The sequence below is a fragment of the Hippoglossus hippoglossus genome, chromosome 11, assembly GCF_009819705.1.
Source record: "Hippoglossus hippoglossus isolate fHipHip1 chromosome 11, fHipHip1.pri, whole genome shotgun sequence".
NCBI lineage: Eukaryota > Metazoa > Chordata > Actinopteri > Pleuronectiformes > Pleuronectidae > Hippoglossus > Hippoglossus hippoglossus.
The window spans coordinates 8615221-8633809 of NC_047161.1; the positions used below are offsets into that span (position 1 = coordinate 8615221).

General features: G+C 41.8%; 1 protein-coding gene across 1 annotated transcript; it reads left to right on the forward strand.

Moving 5' to 3' along the window:
• The first annotated feature begins 1405 nt into the window (after nt 1-1405).
• Nucleotides 1406-18456, forward strand: grhl2b (grainyhead-like transcription factor 2b). Its single transcript, XM_034599968.1, has 16 exons — nt 1406-1759; nt 3783-3972; nt 4280-4347; nt 5096-5456; nt 6294-6352; nt 6553-6709; nt 7690-7801; nt 11009-11103; nt 13879-14037; nt 14944-15001; nt 15347-15486; nt 15776-15813; nt 15965-16056; nt 17139-17224; nt 17315-17379; nt 17470-18456. Exons 1-16 carry the CDS (start codon nt 1740-1742, stop codon nt 17582-17584), a joined length of 1815 nt encoding a protein of 604 aa, XP_034455859.1. The 5' UTR covers nt 1406-1739; the 3' UTR covers nt 17585-18456.
• Nucleotides 18457-18589: the final 133 nt, after the last annotated feature.

Below are 18589 nucleotides of genomic sequence, written 5' to 3' on the forward strand. Positions count from 1 at the left end.
CTCTCGTTCATCTCTCTATCTGTGTGTTGTGAGAAGAGAATGACCCCACCTGTATTTATTCTAGTTCCATTTAAACAAACTCACACACAGAAAGGGAGGATGGCATCATCCATAGTGCACGCAAACACACACGCACACACACACACACACACACACACACACGCACACACACACACACACACACACACACACACACACACACACACACACACACACACACACAGACAAAACACCACTGACGGTTAAACTGAATCTGAAACATCATTTTTACATTTCCATACGAGGCTGCCTGAAGGCATTCTTAAGCAAAATGTTTTAATTTTGTCATGCAAATTCTTGGAGAAGACATCAAACCAGTTTGGAAATCATATTTTCTACGTTGAGTGTGTTTGCCTCTGAAATGCAGCAGAACCTTTACGTTAATTCCTGTAGCATATCATTTTTGAAGCTGGACTATTTTTTTTAGTGCAATGATCTAAATGATTAATCTGAAAGTAAAGAAGAATAAAATCATAAAAATACAAATTTGTATTATTTCTGGTTCTTTTTTTGTTGCTGTTTACAAAATATTACATTATTTTACATCTTTGGGCCACTCAAACAATTAATCTATTTAAGATGTTTAGACAGGAAATCTCACTTCGGCTGGAATACATTAACGTCGAATGTTATATTTTTCTCTGTGTATGTATGTATGTATGTATGTATGTATGTATGTATGTATCTATCTATAAAATAATTAAAACAACTAAAGGACTAAGGGGGGGTAACCAAATAAGGCTATTTAGGGACAGTCACACACACACACACACACACACACACACACACACACACACACACACACACACACACACACACACTGTTGTCTGTTTGCTTTGGCACTGCAGTCCCAAACACTGGTATCTCCTCCTCATACAATGGCTTCATTAAGGAGACAATGGCCCCGTCCGCTAATGACAGGGCTCCTCCCTGGCTGCCTTCTGTCTGTTCACTCTGAGATTACCTGGAACACACACACACTCACACACTCTCACACACACACATACACACACAGGTCAGTGATACATTTAAAGTGTGTGAAGAAAACCTGAGGTCAGGGGTCATCTCAGAGCTCCTTCCCCTCCATCACTAGAAACCTTGGATCCTAATTGATTTAATTGATTTTTTTTTCTTCTTTTCTATAATAGTGATAATAGTCAAAAGTAAAATCCAATAGGTGTGTTTGTGTGAACCTCAGCAGTCACCTGTGTTTTCCTGCTTCTCTCTGTCATCCCTGTCTTTACGCTCGCAGGTGAGGCGGGCCCTCTACCTGCCTCGCTCCGGCCTCAGCCAATCGCGGCTCCGCTCGGCTCCGCGGCGGCCAATCAGCGTCCCCAGACTCGCCCTCGCCCTGGACCCACAGCGCAGGAATTCCAGCGCAAAGTTGCCGCGCGGCCATTAAAGCGACTACAACGCAAAAATAAACGTGATATTAGCGGCGGGATGTGTTGATATTTGTCGCCATCTTGCTCCAGAGGAGACGCAGGAGGAGCAGCGGGAGGAGGAGGAGAAGGAGGAAGGAGGAGGAGGAGGAGGTCTGAGGCGGATCTACCTGCCAGGTGTCGCGGGGGAGAGGCCGCCGCTCCGAGGGGGGAAGGCGGAGGAAAAGTCGCCTTACCTGTAGCTCAACTTCTGGAAACTCGCTCACTCTGTTACCTGCTCCGACCTGAAAGTCCAGTTTCTCCAGGAAGGATCGAAGTATGTCACAGGAGCCAGACAAGTAAGTGATCGAGCCACAGGAGAGGATCTCCCATCATCTCTGCCATGAGAGGACAAACCACCTTCTCATTATAGAGACTTTTACCTATAAGGGGGAGAAAAAAGCTGCTTTTATTATCAGAATCTTGTTATTTCAGGGATGGAAATCTTTCTTTTTCTTGTTTCATTACTTTTGTAATATTGAATAGTGAAGGAGAAGTCATTTAATGTCTGAGGCCCTGGAGGAGAAGTTGTCAAGCAAAACTTGGCTCCGTGGATTTCGTTCGAGCTGAATTCGCCATTTTTGACTGATGGGGAGGGGGGTGGGGGGGTGGGGGGATCTTGCAAAGTGCAGAGGAGTTTGTGCAGCTTGTTGGTCTGAACTGCGATGTTGTGTTACACTAGAAACTCACTTTGTACTTATAGCAACTAACAATCGATCATTTTAATTTCTTTAATATCTAGGAGCAAAACTTCCAATCTGCTTAATTTTTCATGTTTAATCTTATTAAATATTACAAATAGCACGGTTTGCATTGGAGGAAAACATCTCAAAATGTTAAGGAGCATATGCTATATTTTAATCCAACCAATAATGTAGAAAATTTAAACTTTTATAATTTATTTTTATTCTATTATTATTTCATTTTTTTGTGATTTCATTTTTATTTTAAAAGTATTATAAATTAATTTGAATGATGTTAATACAGTTATGATTAGACATTTCAATAAGAAGCTAGATTAGAGGTTTCTAACTTTGTGATAGCTTTCTTCTTCTTCCTCTTCTTCTTATTTGTAGTAGTAGTAGTATTAGTAACAGTAGAGGATGTGGCATTAATACAGTCATATGTATATAAATGTCAATGCAGCCATACTTGTGTATGGGTCAGAAGGGCTGTGTTTGCCAAATTATTAACAAAATCTAATTCTGTAAGTGTGTAAATGTGCGCAGCTTGTTTCTCAGAGACTCTGCGTTGCTGCTTCATGTTTCCTGCATCAGCTCTGCTGTGACAACAGGTGTCTGCTGTTGTTATGACACGGTGGTAACATTTAGTCGGATCCACCAGAGTAGAGTTGGTCACATCATAAACATCATCACCTCCATGTCTTGTCTGCCTGTGGACTTATTAAAACAAAAATGTATATCCCTGCTGTGTGGTTGCCATGGAGAGAAGTTGACCAAGATTTGTGATAAATACACGATCAATGAAATATTGAAACAGCTTGATTAGTTGCTGGTGAAGGAGATTTAAACATATGACGTGATGAGCATTTTAAAAAAGCCGTGATGATCCATAAGTCCGACACGGTGGAGCAGATTATTTCCTGGGTGTTGTTTTCTGTTACGACCTCTTTTCCTCCACGACGTCTTTTTCTTGTGCATCAGTGTGACATCACAGACTGGGGGCAGGACATGTGTGTTCTATTTGGCAGGTGAACCTGACAGGCAGCAATAGGAAATAGTTTTCTGATGTCGGAGAATCTATTTAAAAAATTTCTAGTACGTATACAGCAAGAAAATATTCCATATTCTCACTTCCTGTTGAGTTGATCTAAACTCAAACAAATAAACAACTGGGGACAATGGAGCTTGTATTAGTATAATAATGAACATAATGTATTGTATTGTATTTGATTGTTTTCTTAAAGGTGTGACATTATACCTGCGTCACTCATTTACGAAGTGACAGTTGACACATCCAGAGCCGCCTGTGTTTAAATAAATGTTGTGACAACACTGTGTGTTTAACTGGTCTGTGATCTTGACTTAAGTGGGCCTACAGTGTAAAGAGAAGGATCCGCACCTGTCAGGCAGGAAAAATGAGGCAGCAGTATTTTTGATTGCATATTTAATATAGAAAATAATGATAAATGAACAGATCTTAGAGTTTTGACTGTATAATTCTGCCTTGTCAATCAGCAGGCCAAAAGATAACTTATTTTACATAATAGGAAACAAGCTTTTAATGAAACCCAGTAGATTGAGTGATAACATCTATACACAGTCACCTTTGAATTCAAGTGTTTTTATATGTGATTGCTAGTAAGCGTCTGGTGGTGGTGGTCCCCAACGAGAGCTCCTTCCCCGCAGTGCGTCGGACCTACACCAGCGAGGACGAGGCATGGCGGACGTACCTGGAGAACCCGCTGACTGCCGCCACCAAGGCCATGATGAGCATCAACGGAGACGAGGACAGCGCCAACGCCCTGGGCCTGCTCTACGACTACTACAAGGTCCAGAACCATAGTCTAAACCAGAACATATGTTGTTTTCAGTGGTTTAAAAAGTATAAAGAAGCAACATGTTAGTGAAGCAGGTTCAGAGATGGACTCAGATGCTCCAAATATTTGTGGTGCAATGCATTTCTGATGAGAACTGAGCATCTAAAACGTTAAAATTAATCTGCTTTCATTATTATATTTTTTACTGCAACTTAATGAAATTAATTGATCGAATATGTTGTGACTTAATCTAACCAAATAAAGAGATGTTTTACTTCCTGTTTTAGTTTTGAATGACGTCGTCTTTTTGTCCTTTCAGGTGCCGAAAGAAAAGAGGCTCCTGCCAGTTTCCAAAGTTGTTGAAATGACAGAGGAACAGGAGAAGAGGTCAGTCAAGGTTACACATGCACAGACAGGAAAGTGTGTGTGTGTGTGTGTGTGTGTGTGTGTGTGTGTGTGTGTGTGTGTGTGTGTGTGTGTGTGTGTGTGTGTGTGTGGAATTAAATCACTGAGTTCAATAACAATGGTATTTGACCTATATAACAATTTAATACAAAAGGCTAAGAAATAAAAAGAATCCTCATCATGACGCAGAACTATGAGCTGAAGATAACAAGACAAGCACTTTGTGTGTATGTGGGCAAATATCACAGCTGAGTGACTTTTGTTTCGGCTCAGGCTCCAGAAAAAAATCCTCTTGATAAATGACAGAAGATTTCATGATATGAATCTCCCTCTTAAGAAGTGTAACTAATGTGTAGTTAGTGAAACTGGTCTGTACCATTTTGCAGTTTGTAAGAAAAAACAACATCGCCAACATTTTCTCTTTCTTAATAGCAGATGCAAATTTTTGTGAGAATTACAGACATGCTCACTATTGTTAATAGGACTTTAATTATTAAAAACACAAGTGATAGTAGCTGTATAGATTTCCTAAACAAAAGTAGTCCTTAGCAAAAATCATTCATTCATTGAAGCATTTTTTGGGGACTATTTTCAGCTGCGGATTAATACACATTTGATGCACAAGTCAGTATTTATGTTTATGTAAGATTGACAGGGTTTGTGTTACAATACGTGTGTGTAGAGAAGAAATTGCCAAAATACATCTTTTCTAATCCACCTGTTTGTTCAGGTCGACGCTGCCGAGCAGCCAAAGCGAGATGGTGACCTTGGACAATCGCGTTCAGGTCCTCAAGTCCGTCCCCGTCAACCTCTCGCTGAACACAGAGCACCAGGAGAACAAACGGGAGCACTTCACTAACTCGACGGGCGGCGGTGGGCCCGTGGCGTCGGGGGCCGTGGTGAAGGCCGAGGTGTATACGTCCGTCTTCACGACGGCGCCGGGCCTTCACTACAGGGTGGAGGCAGAGGAGCCGGCGAGGGTGATATATGAACAGAGTCCGTACGAGGTGACCACTGTCAGCCACAGCTCGTACGTGAAGGAGGACCAGCAGAGTCCGCCCGACAGCCCGTATGAGGAGGAGAGAGACGGGGTGAGGAAAGAGACAACAGACACTGTTGTGACTGTAAAGGAACAATACACACTAACATGGTGGTTCACAACCTGACGGAGGGAAATCTAAATTAAAGTTATTAAAATGAATGAATTCAGGAAGGAGAAATCCCATTTCAACTGGTTTAACGACTCAGACATATTAAAACTGAGGTCACACAAAGACACGGCTTTGTTTCCAAGGGGAAACCAGACAAACAGCAGTATTGTTCAAAAATAACCTTTGTTCCATACATTTCTAGGTCAGTTTCATCAGTTTTCTATTTTACAATATTGTTGGAGATTACTTTCCAAATATATACATTATAATAAGACAAATAAATAACTTATTTTTTGATATTTAGCAATAAAAAGTCAAGAAATCCATCATAAAGGCCTCAAATTCAAACCCTCAGTTGCACAATTGCGAAAATATTCACAAAGCAGGTTTTACTTCAAGAGAATATGTCAGCATTGACTTTCTACAAACCACAGGTGCCTGACATTCGCTCGGGCACCGTGGGAAATGTAGGGAAGTGTAACAGTCAGTGTGTGTTGGGTGGAGTTGTCGTTTTTCATGCTACGTTCAGACAGAGAGACGTTTAAATATGATTCACTGAGTGCAAAGGTTTGTTACCTGAACAAGAACATACAAGTGGACGTTGATGGTTTTTTTCTGTTTTCTTGAGAACGCCATCGTCATCCTGATCCGAGTGTATGACAATGCCACTGCTGAGCATTTGAATGTTTCCTGTTTAACCAGTTCCTCTCTGAGAAAATTCACTTTTCATTGTGTCCAAATACTTAACTCGTGGTTTTTTTCTTTTTTTTACAACAGAAGTACCACACACCTTCTTCTATGGCTACAGACGACTTCATATTCCATCAGGAGAGAGTGTAAGTCACTGAAAAGTCAATAACTCCATCTCAATATTTATTACAGTGTAAAGATTCCGATCTGCCATTTAAAAATAATAATCAGTAAAATAATAATACGAGTGGGAGTGATCTAGGAAGGAATGCAAACCCCCCCGTCCTGCCATATTATTTGTAATTACATCTCACTCCCTAGCTTGTGTGTGTGTGTGTTTGCACAGTGACAGTTTCCGGTACACGCTGGACGCCACTCGCTCGCTGCGTCAGAAGCAGGGCGAGGGCCCGATGACCTACCTGAACAAAGGCCAGTTCTACGCCGTGACGCTCAATGAGCTCAGCGCCAACAATCGCCTCCGTCACCCCATCAGCAAAGTGCGGGTGAGCCTTTCAGTCCCACCTCCGCTCCTTCACCTTATTAGGAATAAGATTTATTATTTTATTGCTTTTTTCCTGTGTTTTCATGCTCACAACGGATCAGATGAGAACATGCACGTGAAAGAAGCGTTTCACCTCATCTCCTCAGAGCATTTTAGCTTCTTTAAGCTCATTGTTTTCCTTTTAAAATCCACAATAGCATGGTTTCAACATGGTGTTCTGACTATGGTTGGGTTTGGTTTAACACCTGTGTGCGATTGTCAGACTTCTATTTCGCAATATCTCAGATCCTAGCAATTAGCTGGATGAGTAATTGTTACTGACATGAATAGTGGTTATAAGTGCGTAGATAAGACTCAAGTTGGAACTGGATGAAAAGACTCAGAAGAAGAGATCATCCACGCTACTACGTTTTAGAGCTAAAAGGCTTCACTGTTGCTATGTTCACACCTGTCGTCCACACTACTCCGGTGTTTTCGGAGAAGTTTAGAAATGCAGCTGGTGCCGTTTTAGTTTGAAAACTCTGGGGTTGTAGTGCAGACGGGCAGAAACTGAGACATTAGGAAATGCATGACAAATAAATCTGCTTCCTGATTGGTTCGTATCACTCACTACTTAACCACCAGTTCCACACCAGTCCAAGAAAATAAATCCCAGCTCGTATTTTTCACCACTGTCGCATCTTGTTCATTGTATTTTCTGTAACTACACAACCAACTGCAGATAAGCCAGTCTGCTTCCTGTTTATACCAGCACATGTACGTGAAGGGGCATTTGATATGTGTTGTCAGGTTTCTTGGTTGGATGGAAATTATTACTCACAAGGAGCTAAAATCACCGCCTGGACGGAGATTTGGACGGAAACTTATTAGAATGCACGTAGCCTCTGATGGGATTTGGGATTTGACACTAACCCAAATTCAAGCACTGGATCTTCTCCTGCATTCATCTGAACTTGCTTCCTGTCTCGTCCCTGTTTTCAGAGTGTGGTCATGGTCGTGTTCAGTGAGGACAAGAACCGAGACGAGCAGCTCAAATACTGGAAGTACTGGCACTCCCGGCAGCACACGGCCAAGCAGAGAGTCCTCGACATCGGTGAGATTTTTATCGCGCCCGCTCCTTCCTCCATGTTCCCGTGTTAGCGTCGGCAAAGTCGGAGCTGAGCAGCTGAATTAATGAATGAAAACAGATGAAAGAAAAGGCGGTGACAGATTTATGTCATTGCAATCGCTGGAATGCGCTCAGGAGATAAACAAGGCATGACCGAAGGGAGAGCAAACAAGCCCCCACCCAACTGTCTGCCTGAGGGTTGTTCAGGTGTCCACAACCTTCTACCATCAGACACACACACACACACACACCCACACACACACACCCACACACACACACACACACCCACACACCCACACACACACCCACACACACAGTAACCCACACACCTCTAGGTGTTGCTGAGACACTCAACACAAATCCTCTAATCTCCCCTACATCGCCTGGACGATTGCGCAAAACAGTGATTTGTGGAAAAAGAAAAACTGGAAAATCCGACAGACTTTCTCTCCCGCGGCATTTCCCACGGGCGAACGTGTGCGTGTGCCGATCTGCAGCCTCACGAATGTGATCTTAGCACTTCTGACCTTTTGTCTGTCGCTGTTTTTTTCGGTTGATGTATTTGAATGTGAACCAAAATATTTTCTATGCCTCGTGGAACAAGTGTGTGTGAGAAGCTTGTAGGCAGTTTGAGTTTGACAAGCCGGGGCCTGTCAACAGAGGCAGAGAGTCAGAGGTATGTGAGAGAGACGTGGGGTGGATGGGACACAGACACACACACACACACACACACACACACACACACTTATACACAGCTTGTTGGGGCAGGGAGAGGAATGCTAGCCACACTGTTTCCTCAGCTGGTCTTGGTCTGTTAAAACTGATTCTTGCCCAATTTAGCTCTGGGTTTTTAATTTCTATATTTACTTGAACTAAGAAAAATTCTTATCAGTTGACAACACGTCTTCATTTCGTACAGAACAACTGGTACCAACCTGGCTGCCAACATTTAAGACTGTGAGATAAACACTGTGTTTGGAAATCTGAGAAATCAAAGTTCCGTCTGTTTGTCACAGCGATAACGTGAGAAGTTTCAATTGAACTTGGATTAAACTGGGCACGTTGGTTGAGGGTAAGATCAGGAACTGCCCTATTGATTTTTTTTCATATCAGTCGAAGGTCAAGGTCACAGGCTGGGATCGTGGCTATGCCTCACGAGGTAGAGAAGGTATTATCATGTATTATCATATCAATAACATATCACCTGTGCTTAAAAAAAAATTGGACACTCTGGCAGCTTATGTGTGTCTTAGGTTATATCTTGTATTAAAACTGACAAGATATAATATAAGAGGGAGTGTGTCATCTGCTCCAGCGTGGTTTGTTTTGGCATCCTGTTTGGCATTTCCCATTGTGATGAGTGTGTGTTTGCAGGAGTGTGATTGTGTGTGTGTGTGTGTGATTGTGTGATTGTGTGTGTGTGTGCCATGCAGTAGATGGACAGCGTGTTTCTAGAGCTCGACCCAGAGGACTTGAAATACTCCCATCATGCACATGTACACTCAGATACCTATATGTGCTTATATATACACTCACTGTCTGCATGTCAAATACTGGACAAGTTTATGTGTGTGTCTGTGTGTGTAGCGTTGTGAAGGGGGGGGGGGGGGGGGTTGTCCATTCAAACATGTCTTTAGGTCAAATGACAGACCACCCTCCACCCGTCTCCTCAGAGTCAGGTGGGCCTGTAGCTGTATGTAACCTGTAACCTGAAGCTGTCCACAGAGCTGATTTGAATAGCGGCAGAGGGTTTATCAGGGTGGGGGAGGGGACTGGTGAATAGATCATTTGAATGGGGTTATCTAGCGAGGGGGGGGGGGGTATTGGCAGACCGGCATGTTGCTGCCTGTCCTGCTGCTTCGTGAACCTGCCGGAGAACCAGGAAGTGTCGCTGCAGCGTTGTTAGGAAGACGGAGGAGGTCAGATGTTAGTGGACGACGCTCACAAGCAGAGATGTTTCTCCTGCAAAGACAATCGGTCCGGTTCATGTCTGTGTCTCATCAGATCTGCATCTGAGATATTTTTAATCCAGGGTGAAAAGTAGAGTGGGGGGATTTCATGAATTCAGCTTCTTCTGGAGTCATCAGTGGAAGTAGTCAGATGGCTTAAAGCTTTAATTCTCTAACTGTCAGCAAATCCCAGGAAAGACTTCCCACTGCTGTCTGTAGCGATTCTACTGAATATGTATTTGGTTTACTTTTTTATAAAAGTAAACCAGTAGTTTCCTAGAATAGCAAGTACTATATTGGTTAAAAATGTATTTTTTTTTTAGAATACATATATCTTCTTAATCTCACTTATTCAAGAATCGGGACAGTCCTTATTTTATCTTAAATATCTTACATTCCTCCTTAAATTCAATTAAGCTGCACCAAATTCCACACACTCACAGATATCAGTTCATTAAATGCGTGTGATTGTTCTTCCATGAATTATTCCCCGGGAAAACTCTGAAGATTTTGAAAATGCAAATTCTCGCAATGATAAAGAAAAGAAAAGAAAAAAATCCAGGATCTGCCCACTGATCCGGATCTGCACCAAGATGTAATGAGCCCCTCCCTGAAGCGTACTGTATCCTTCCACCAAGTTTTGTGGGAATCCCTTCAGTCGTTTTTTGTACAATCTTGCTTACAAACAAACAAACAAGGGTCATCCAATAAGTTAGACAGAAAATTCTCATTACATTTACTTTCCTAAACTGCAGCTTATGAATGAAATCTGTTAATTCACCTTTACAGTGATGTTGGGGTTTATTTCTTCTACTGAACCTCTTTCCATTCAAAAAAAACCTCCATTCAAACTGTATAGAGGCTCTTCCCCAGCATGCCAGCACTCAACCTCTGCAGCCACACAGGTCTCGTGCTCTTCTGACTCCCTCAGTCCTCGGAGCCAGAATAGCCTCCTGTGTTTCCTCCCGGGTCTTTGAAGCCTGAGAGTTTGTTTGCTCAGGCAGATAAGCTTTTATCTCATAAAATTGAAGCGTGCCATTCGATTGCTTATCTCAACCAACAATAGCTTCCTGCTTGTGTCATTTATTGACCAATCTGTGCTGTATATACAGGGGGTTTTAAAGATTTATTTGGAGGGCGATATCAGCCCAAATTGCTAAAGAGGATTTGATGAATGTATGAGAATCTTCCTGTAGGTGGTCGAGATCACGTGAGTAAATCATGTTCTTGTTTCTCCTCACAGCCGATTACAAGGAGAGCTTCAACACGATCGGGAACATCGAAGAAATCGCCTACAACGCCATCTCCTTCACCTGGGACGTGAATGAAGAGGCCAAGGTTCGTTGCACAAATATTACGTTTGTCATTTTCCCAGGGACAGGTTTACTCTGGGAGGTGTGTCGTACGGGTGGAAAAAGCAGCGGGACAGGTTCTTTCTTTTTTATTGTGATGATTCAGGTGTTGGCAAACAAACGCACTCACTCGACAAATTAACCGGCTCTCGAGTGTGATGCAAGCTCCGTGGCCTGTCGACATCACAAACACTGCAGAGCTCGGCAGTTAATGAAATCGTACAAATGTTTTCATAACAGGAGCATTGGACGCTCACAGCCGACCCGTCGCGTCGTGGAGCGTCCGACATATGGGCGAGTGTTGTGTACTTTTCTCCTCTGTTTGTCCTCTTTGTCCTTGTGTGGCCCACTCCTTTTGTGGCCGCTCCTTTAAATGGAGTCCGGTCGCTGTTTGAACTCCAGAGGCCCCCAAGGGCCAACACACACCGATCCCGGTCCCCACCCTCTGTTGTTTGTTTTGCCCTCATTTCTGTGTGAATGCGAGCGACTGTGTGCGTGAGTCAGTCTGCGCTCTGTGTGTGTGTTGTGTGGCTCTTTCATTCTACCATCAGCCTGGGGACAAAGACGTTGCTGGAGGAAATCCAAGCGCACTCCTCTGGGCCAATATTGACTCTTTTTCTCTCTATACATCTTCCTCGCTCTCTCTTTCTTTTTCTATCCCTCTCTTTCTCCTCATTCGTGTCACTGTTAGGCTTGAATATACCTGTGGCAGCGCAGGAGCAGGTGTAACAACCAGGTAGTCAGTCTGCTGCTGCTGCTGCTGGGGCAGGTTTAAAAACAGAAGAGGTGAAAGAGATATTTTAATCTTCTTGAATTTCTACAAATGAAAACTAGACGTTGGCAAAGTGTCAGAATGAAAAAGACACCTGAAAGAGATATGATGGGAAACATCATGTTTTCTACAAGCTCGTGCGTGTCTGTTTTATATATGAGGGAAAGTGCAACTTAAAAAAACATGTGAAGTAATTTAGGATATTACGTTTTCAGGGATGACTAAAATGTTAATGTTAGTACATTGAGAGCAATGCTAAATTCCCAGCGAGTGCACCAATACTTCCCTCAGGAGCAAAAACCTGTCTTTAGACTTAAAAAGAAATAAATCCCGTGACATTTAGCATGATAATTATCAATATCTAATGACATTAACATTTTTATTTTGATGTTATTTTTGGCCACATCACCCAGCTCTACGATCTATTGTGTTTGTAACTTCTGTGTTTGTATGTTCTGTGTTTGTATGTGTGTTTTGAGGAAGCAGCTTTTTTCCGTCATAGACAGTTACATCTGGGACACAGAAGGACATCCTGTGAGACACAGCTTTACTCTGCATCTGCTTTACTAAAATGATTTTAACTCTCACAAAAATCCCACATATATGGAGAAAGGCTGAGGTTATCTTCAGAGAGAAAGCCCAAAATTATATAAGTAGACAGGGAGTAATGGTCGATACATCGTCACAAAACTAAAGAGAACGTCATGTACATATAGAAGAAAAGTGTTGAGTTAATGCACCACCAGTGGTTTTTGTTTCTACGTGGTGGAAAGGATAAGTCCTGGCAGTGGAAACCAAGTTTCAAGAAGTCCAAAAGAATCACACATAGAGAGAAGAGGCCACTGTTAAATAAATGATTAAGTCGAGCTTTTCAATCACAAGCACATCTTTGTATGGAGGTAATCCTAGAGATCCCAGTGTCACCAAGTGGACCACACCCAAGCTTACTGGGCAAGTAAATGGGAAATGGAGCTCACAGCATCTGTAGTTCTCAAGAACAGGAAAACCCACAGAGACAACATGTTGTAAAAACAATGCAGACACAAAGGAAATCTAAATAATAGCCATATACGTACATATTATTAATAAAAGGGAAGGAAAGATCCATCATAAAGAGAAGTTTGTCCATTTGATCTCATCTACAAACTGCAGGATTATACTTTTATGCATCTAAACAAAGCAAAGCAAAACAATAAAAGGCAAAAAAATCTTGTTTAACCACTGATCGCATCGTTAAATTCTTACATTGTACTTTTAGCCGTCTCCCCCCCACACACAGTCTGAGAGACACTTTAATGAGGCTTTCCTCTTGGCTGCTGCGGCTAATAGAGTTTTTATGGCTCAAGTTAATGACCAACCTCCCTGTCTTTCATTTGGGTGAGCGCATTGCAAACAAAGTAAAACCCAGAGACTGATGGTGACGCGTGTTGTGATGTGTAGAAGAAGGAGAAACGCAGACACTGTTTCATCACAAGAATCTTTCAAACAAATCACAAGAAAACATGTTCTCTTTTTGACAGAGCTATGCAACCGTGCACTCACACGCCGGTTTGATTTGTATCTGCCAGGACTTTCAGATATCTCAACATTTGACTTCAGCCGAATGCAACAGAGGTGAAAGGAATTTTGTTTGTGCAGCTCAAAGCATCGAAAAGAACGCGTTCCAAATTCCAGCAGACGCAAGGTTCAAATCTCTTGAGATATATCACTAATGTCTCGATGGACATTTTTCATTTTGGACTTTCATCTATGTGAAAGTAGTCATGAAGTATTGAGTCTTACACATACAGATTGTAAAGGAAACATTAACTTAGGAAGACGTGTCTCAAAAGGAAACAAGTCTTCAACTACTGAAAAGCATCCAAAGAGATTTAGTGTCGTTCACTGACCAGCTGCTGTTTGTACTCTGCACAATGAAAACTTTCTTCTGCAGCTACTATATTTCTTATATTGTATAACCGTCTTCCCCTCTCTGTGTGTCTCTGTCAGATCTTCATCACCGTCAACTGTCTGAGTACGGACTTCTCCTCTCAGAAAGGGGTGAAGGGTCTTCCCCTGATGATCCAGATCGACACGTACAGCTACAACAACCGCAGCAACAAGCCGCTGCACAGGGCGTACTCACAGATCAAGGTCTTCTGTGACAAGGTGAGCAATCACCTAGAAAGATCCGATCTGGAGAATCTTTTTTATCAGTAAATCATTTGAGTTTCCGGTGGTGAGAGTTACTGCTCTCCGTTGTCTTTGTGAAACGATATTTTTTAAAGCAGATTGAAATGTGTCATCTTAAAGAAGAACTAACGCTCAGTTGTGACTAGAGCTGAACTTAATTAATATCCTGATTATTTTGTCAATATATGGATTGTTTCATTCATAAACCGAGGAAAAGCAAAACTTCCCAAACAAGAACATAATACTGAGAACCACGTGTGCACCAAAGAAACTCAACTCATTGTTTTTGATGCTGAACCTAAAAGGTTTGAATTTCGACGCCGTCTTTATACCCGAATCTGATTGGACACTGACCAATCAGAAGGCAGGTGGCTCCGTCACCTTATGATGCTGCGCAGCTTCTTCTAATGACGCTGTGATTGGATCGTTAACCACCGCATGGATCGTCCAATCAGATTCAGGTGTAAAGAACAGGGTCAAAATTCGTACATGGAACTTCCGCCTCACACACAGTTTAATGCTGAGTTTTATTAGCGTGCAGTTTTATCCTCAGTTTAATTTTCAATTACAAACTTTGTAATTATTTGCGATATGTGTGAGAATCACTTTATACGTTTTTCACCTTTATTTAAATACCATAGATATTCACATGTCACCACTCAGCTTTGAATCATAAAGGTGTGACAGATGTAGGTGTGTGTGCAGGGAGGTGGAGTGAGGCGGTTAAATAATGACATCAGTCCTCCCTCTAGTGGTCTCACCTGCACATTGAGCCTCTGCTGAACATAACGCAATACACAGTGTTCACTGTATTTACTGTGTGCTGGTTGTTTTTATTCACAGGCTTTAGTCAACTGTTTTTATTTATTTTTTATTTTTTAGGGCGCAGAGAGGAAAATAAGGGACGAGGAGAGAAAACTTTTCCGTAAGAAGTCAAAAGGTTTGAGCTGCATGAGAAATCTTTATCTTATATCGAAGTCTAAAAAGTTCTTTATATAAAATCATTTTAAATATACATATTTTCTTCCTGTAAATAATTGTACCTACGAAGGCATCAAGTTGTTGTTAAAGCAAATCACATGTTAGATGTTTGTACATTTTTCCCGACCCTTACTGCATCCTTCCACCAAGTTTCGTGGAAACCTGTTTAATAGATTTTGCGTAATCTTGCTCGCAAACAACAAATCAACAAACAAACAGACAACATGATCACTTTTTTCCTCTTTTTTGCTGTGAAAACTTATCGGACCTTTTGTAATTTTTTTCTTTATTCATTCACCTCCAGGGAAGGACGGAGGTGTGGGTGTGATATCTGCCCCCAAAAAGTCAGACGCCACGTATTTCAAGACCATGACCGACCTGGAGTCTCAGCCCGTCCTCTTCATCCCTGACGTCCACTTCGGCAACCTGCAGAGGGCCGGACAGGTGCGTCATCTCCACACACACCTACACACCTACACACACACCTACACACACACCTACACACACCCACACCCACACCCACACACACAACCAGTTTTCTGTCAGCTGAGTGCAGGCGCTCTGAGGTAAAACTGGAGTCAGTATCAGAATGACCTGCTGCAATTCAACGAGTTTTTCTGGTTTTAAACTTCCTCGAGAGCTGATTCTTTCTTCCTTCCTGACGTGACCAGAAACATTTGTCATCTGTGCGTGAATGTCACACTTAAACGTGTTTGTTTGGATTCATTTCCAGGTGTTTACCTTCAACACGGAGGAAATAGAGAGAGATGGGTGAGTGTGTGCTTCAGGAGGAAATGTGCATTTTCATTTACATCGGGTCACACAAATATAAAGCATGCAAAATTCCTCGTGCGGAGGAAGCACGCGTGACCGCATATGCAAAGGGAACGCACACGACATGTTTGTTTGTGTGTGTTTTCAGGGGCGTGCTGGTGAAGAGGATGTTCAGGCCGTCAGACGAAGACCTGTGTTCGTCGCCTCACAAACAGATCAAAGAGGAGACGCACAAGAGAGGTACAAGATGGCAGCTTCCTCTTCTTCTCTCTGTGCCCTTTTCCCCCTCTTTTATCTTCTAAGAAATCGAACAGTAGAAGAGGAGCGGGACCATTAGCTGAGAAACACCTGCCTCGATCTGTCAGGAAATAAGGGAACACAACAACACACTGACAATTCTAATGATTTGTCAATAGTGAAATGGTAATCATGTGTAACAAATCAGGCCTGAACAAAGGACCAATAGATTTTCATTATACATTAGGGCTAGAACTGTTATTTTCTTTATTGACAAATACTTTTATTCAACAACACAACATTCCTATGGGAGATTAGGGGAAGTGAGTTGTAAGAAATTACATTTTGACACCGGAGCACAAGGGGAAACGTAATAAGAAATAAAATGGAGCAATCAGGCAGTCAACTCTAACTGCACTGCTCTGATCACGTAACGTGCCTCAAATTTATGATCTGCTGCTGCAAGAAACATTTCAAATGTGAGTTAGACTGAAATAAGACTAGAAACAGAATCGATAATAGCGACAATGTATAAGCTACAATATCAATATACATGTGCAACATAAAAATAATGTGGTAGTTGGTAGAGTTTGCCCATTTGTCATCAGTAAAAGTGATCAATTGCAACTGTTCACTACCCAAAGTTTAATAGTTTTTCAGATCAATAGTCATAAGATGCATGAAACTCAACACAAGTCATGAAAATTGGAAATCTGCACATTTAAGATGCTGAAAACTGTTTAATTTCAGTCATGCATGAGAAAAAAGTTTTTCTTTTTCAAAATAGAACTGCACATTTATGAATCAACTGTTTGGTTTAGAACTTGTAGCTTATTTTTCATTACTTCTGACTGTATGAAGGTTTTAAGACTAATCCATTAAAAGAAACCAATATCAAAATATTACATCATAATGAAAATAGATATTTATAAGTTACCATCAAAGCCACATACCTCAGAGCATAAATGTGACAAATATCCAGAAAGACGGCTGAGGCTTTGTGAGTCATGTCACAATATATCATATATGTATGCTCCAAAATCACCTCTAGGAATAATATAAACTTCCTCCTCTTTTCTCCGCAGTGCTGTTATACGTGAGAAAGGAAACCGACGAGGTGTTTGACGCCCTGATGCTGAAGTCTCCCACGCTCAGAGGCCTGATGGACGCTGTGAGTGAATGTCTTCCCGTTTGTGCGTGAAAGCGACGTCAGGAGGAGGAGAGCAGCCGTTTAAAGACCGTTTGAATTTGTCATTCGCAGATATCAGAGAAGTACAGCGTGCCCACGGACAGAGCAACCAAAGTGTACAAGAAGAGTAAAAAAGGGTGAGTGACAGAAGGACGTCTTTCATTTTCCCTATTTCATCCAATCCGATTAGATTAGAATGTGAAACTAAAAGTGACTTTTGTTGTCAGGATCCTCGTGAACATGGACGACAACATCATCGAGCATTACTCCAACGAGGATACCTTCATCCTGAACATCGAGAGCCACACGGACGCCTACAAGGTCACGCTGACGGAGATCTGACGGCTCGCCGGCGGCCCCGAAGGGCGACACGCACAGAGACTGCTGGTTGGCTGAAATCCTGGAGGCTGCTATGGACCGGCTGATAAGCTGACTGACACATGGAGACAGCCTGTTTGTGGTGCTCTGAGACCCACCTGCCCCCCCCCCTCCCACACTGTTACACAATGAAGCAAGTCGCATTTTCTACGGACAATACATAAATACATAAAAAAGGACATTTCACATGAACTGGTTATATTTACCTCCTCGTTTTACTCCTCTTCTGTGCTTTAAGGTGAAATAATCGAGTACAGATCACTGTCCTCGACCTTTTGTCTTAAATATTTTTATTGTATAAAAGAATTTGTATGTCTATTCTCATTCTGTACAGTGTGTTAACATTGTGTTTTTGCCAAACACCCCATCAGGAGTAGCCTCATAAAAATGCCTGATATGTAGCCACAGCTTGAAATAGTTGGTCCTCAGTAATTTAGCAGCTTCTTTTGCATGCCAGCCCTTTTTTGCTTTCGCTCGATGTTTTATTATTTATTAATGCTTTTAATGGACATTTTTGCATTTCCTTAACAATTCATTTCCAAGAATTTCAAGTACTTTTCATTTCAGTGACTTTTTTCACAGTCACCCTCTTTTAAGAAAAAGAAAAGAGTCCTCAATGAGTTTTTAAATGTTTTTCTGTATTTCTCAGCCATGTTGTAATATTTACATGTTAGCAAATAGCCAAAGTTTTTATTTTGTAGAGCTTTAAACGACGTTGTAATGAGTCAAAAACAAATTCTGAGGGGTGACAAATGGCACTTGCGTATGTCTCATGTGCTCGGCTGTGATGAAAAATGAATAAAGATATAATAGGTGTAATTTTTGGGGTAAAACAAGATTGTGAGTACTGTCATAAAAGTTAGCAACAAACTGTGAAACTGATAGAAAGTTATTATTCCAATTATAGATGGATAGAAATGTAACAACTGTTCCATTAGTTATCAAACTGAATTTCCAAGCCCCTAACTT

Coding starts and splice junctions, on each gene's coding strand:
- grhl2b (XM_034599968.1), top strand. CDS start 1,740: ATGTCACAGGAGCCAGACAA. Junction 4,348..5,095: donor ACAGAGGAACAGGAGAAGAG/GTCAGTCAAGGT, acceptor CTGTTTGTTCAG/GTCGACGCTGCCGAGCAGCC. Junction 11,104..13,878: donor ACGTGAATGAAGAGGCCAAG/GTTCGTTGCACA, acceptor TGTCTCTGTCAG/ATCTTCATCACCGTCAACTG.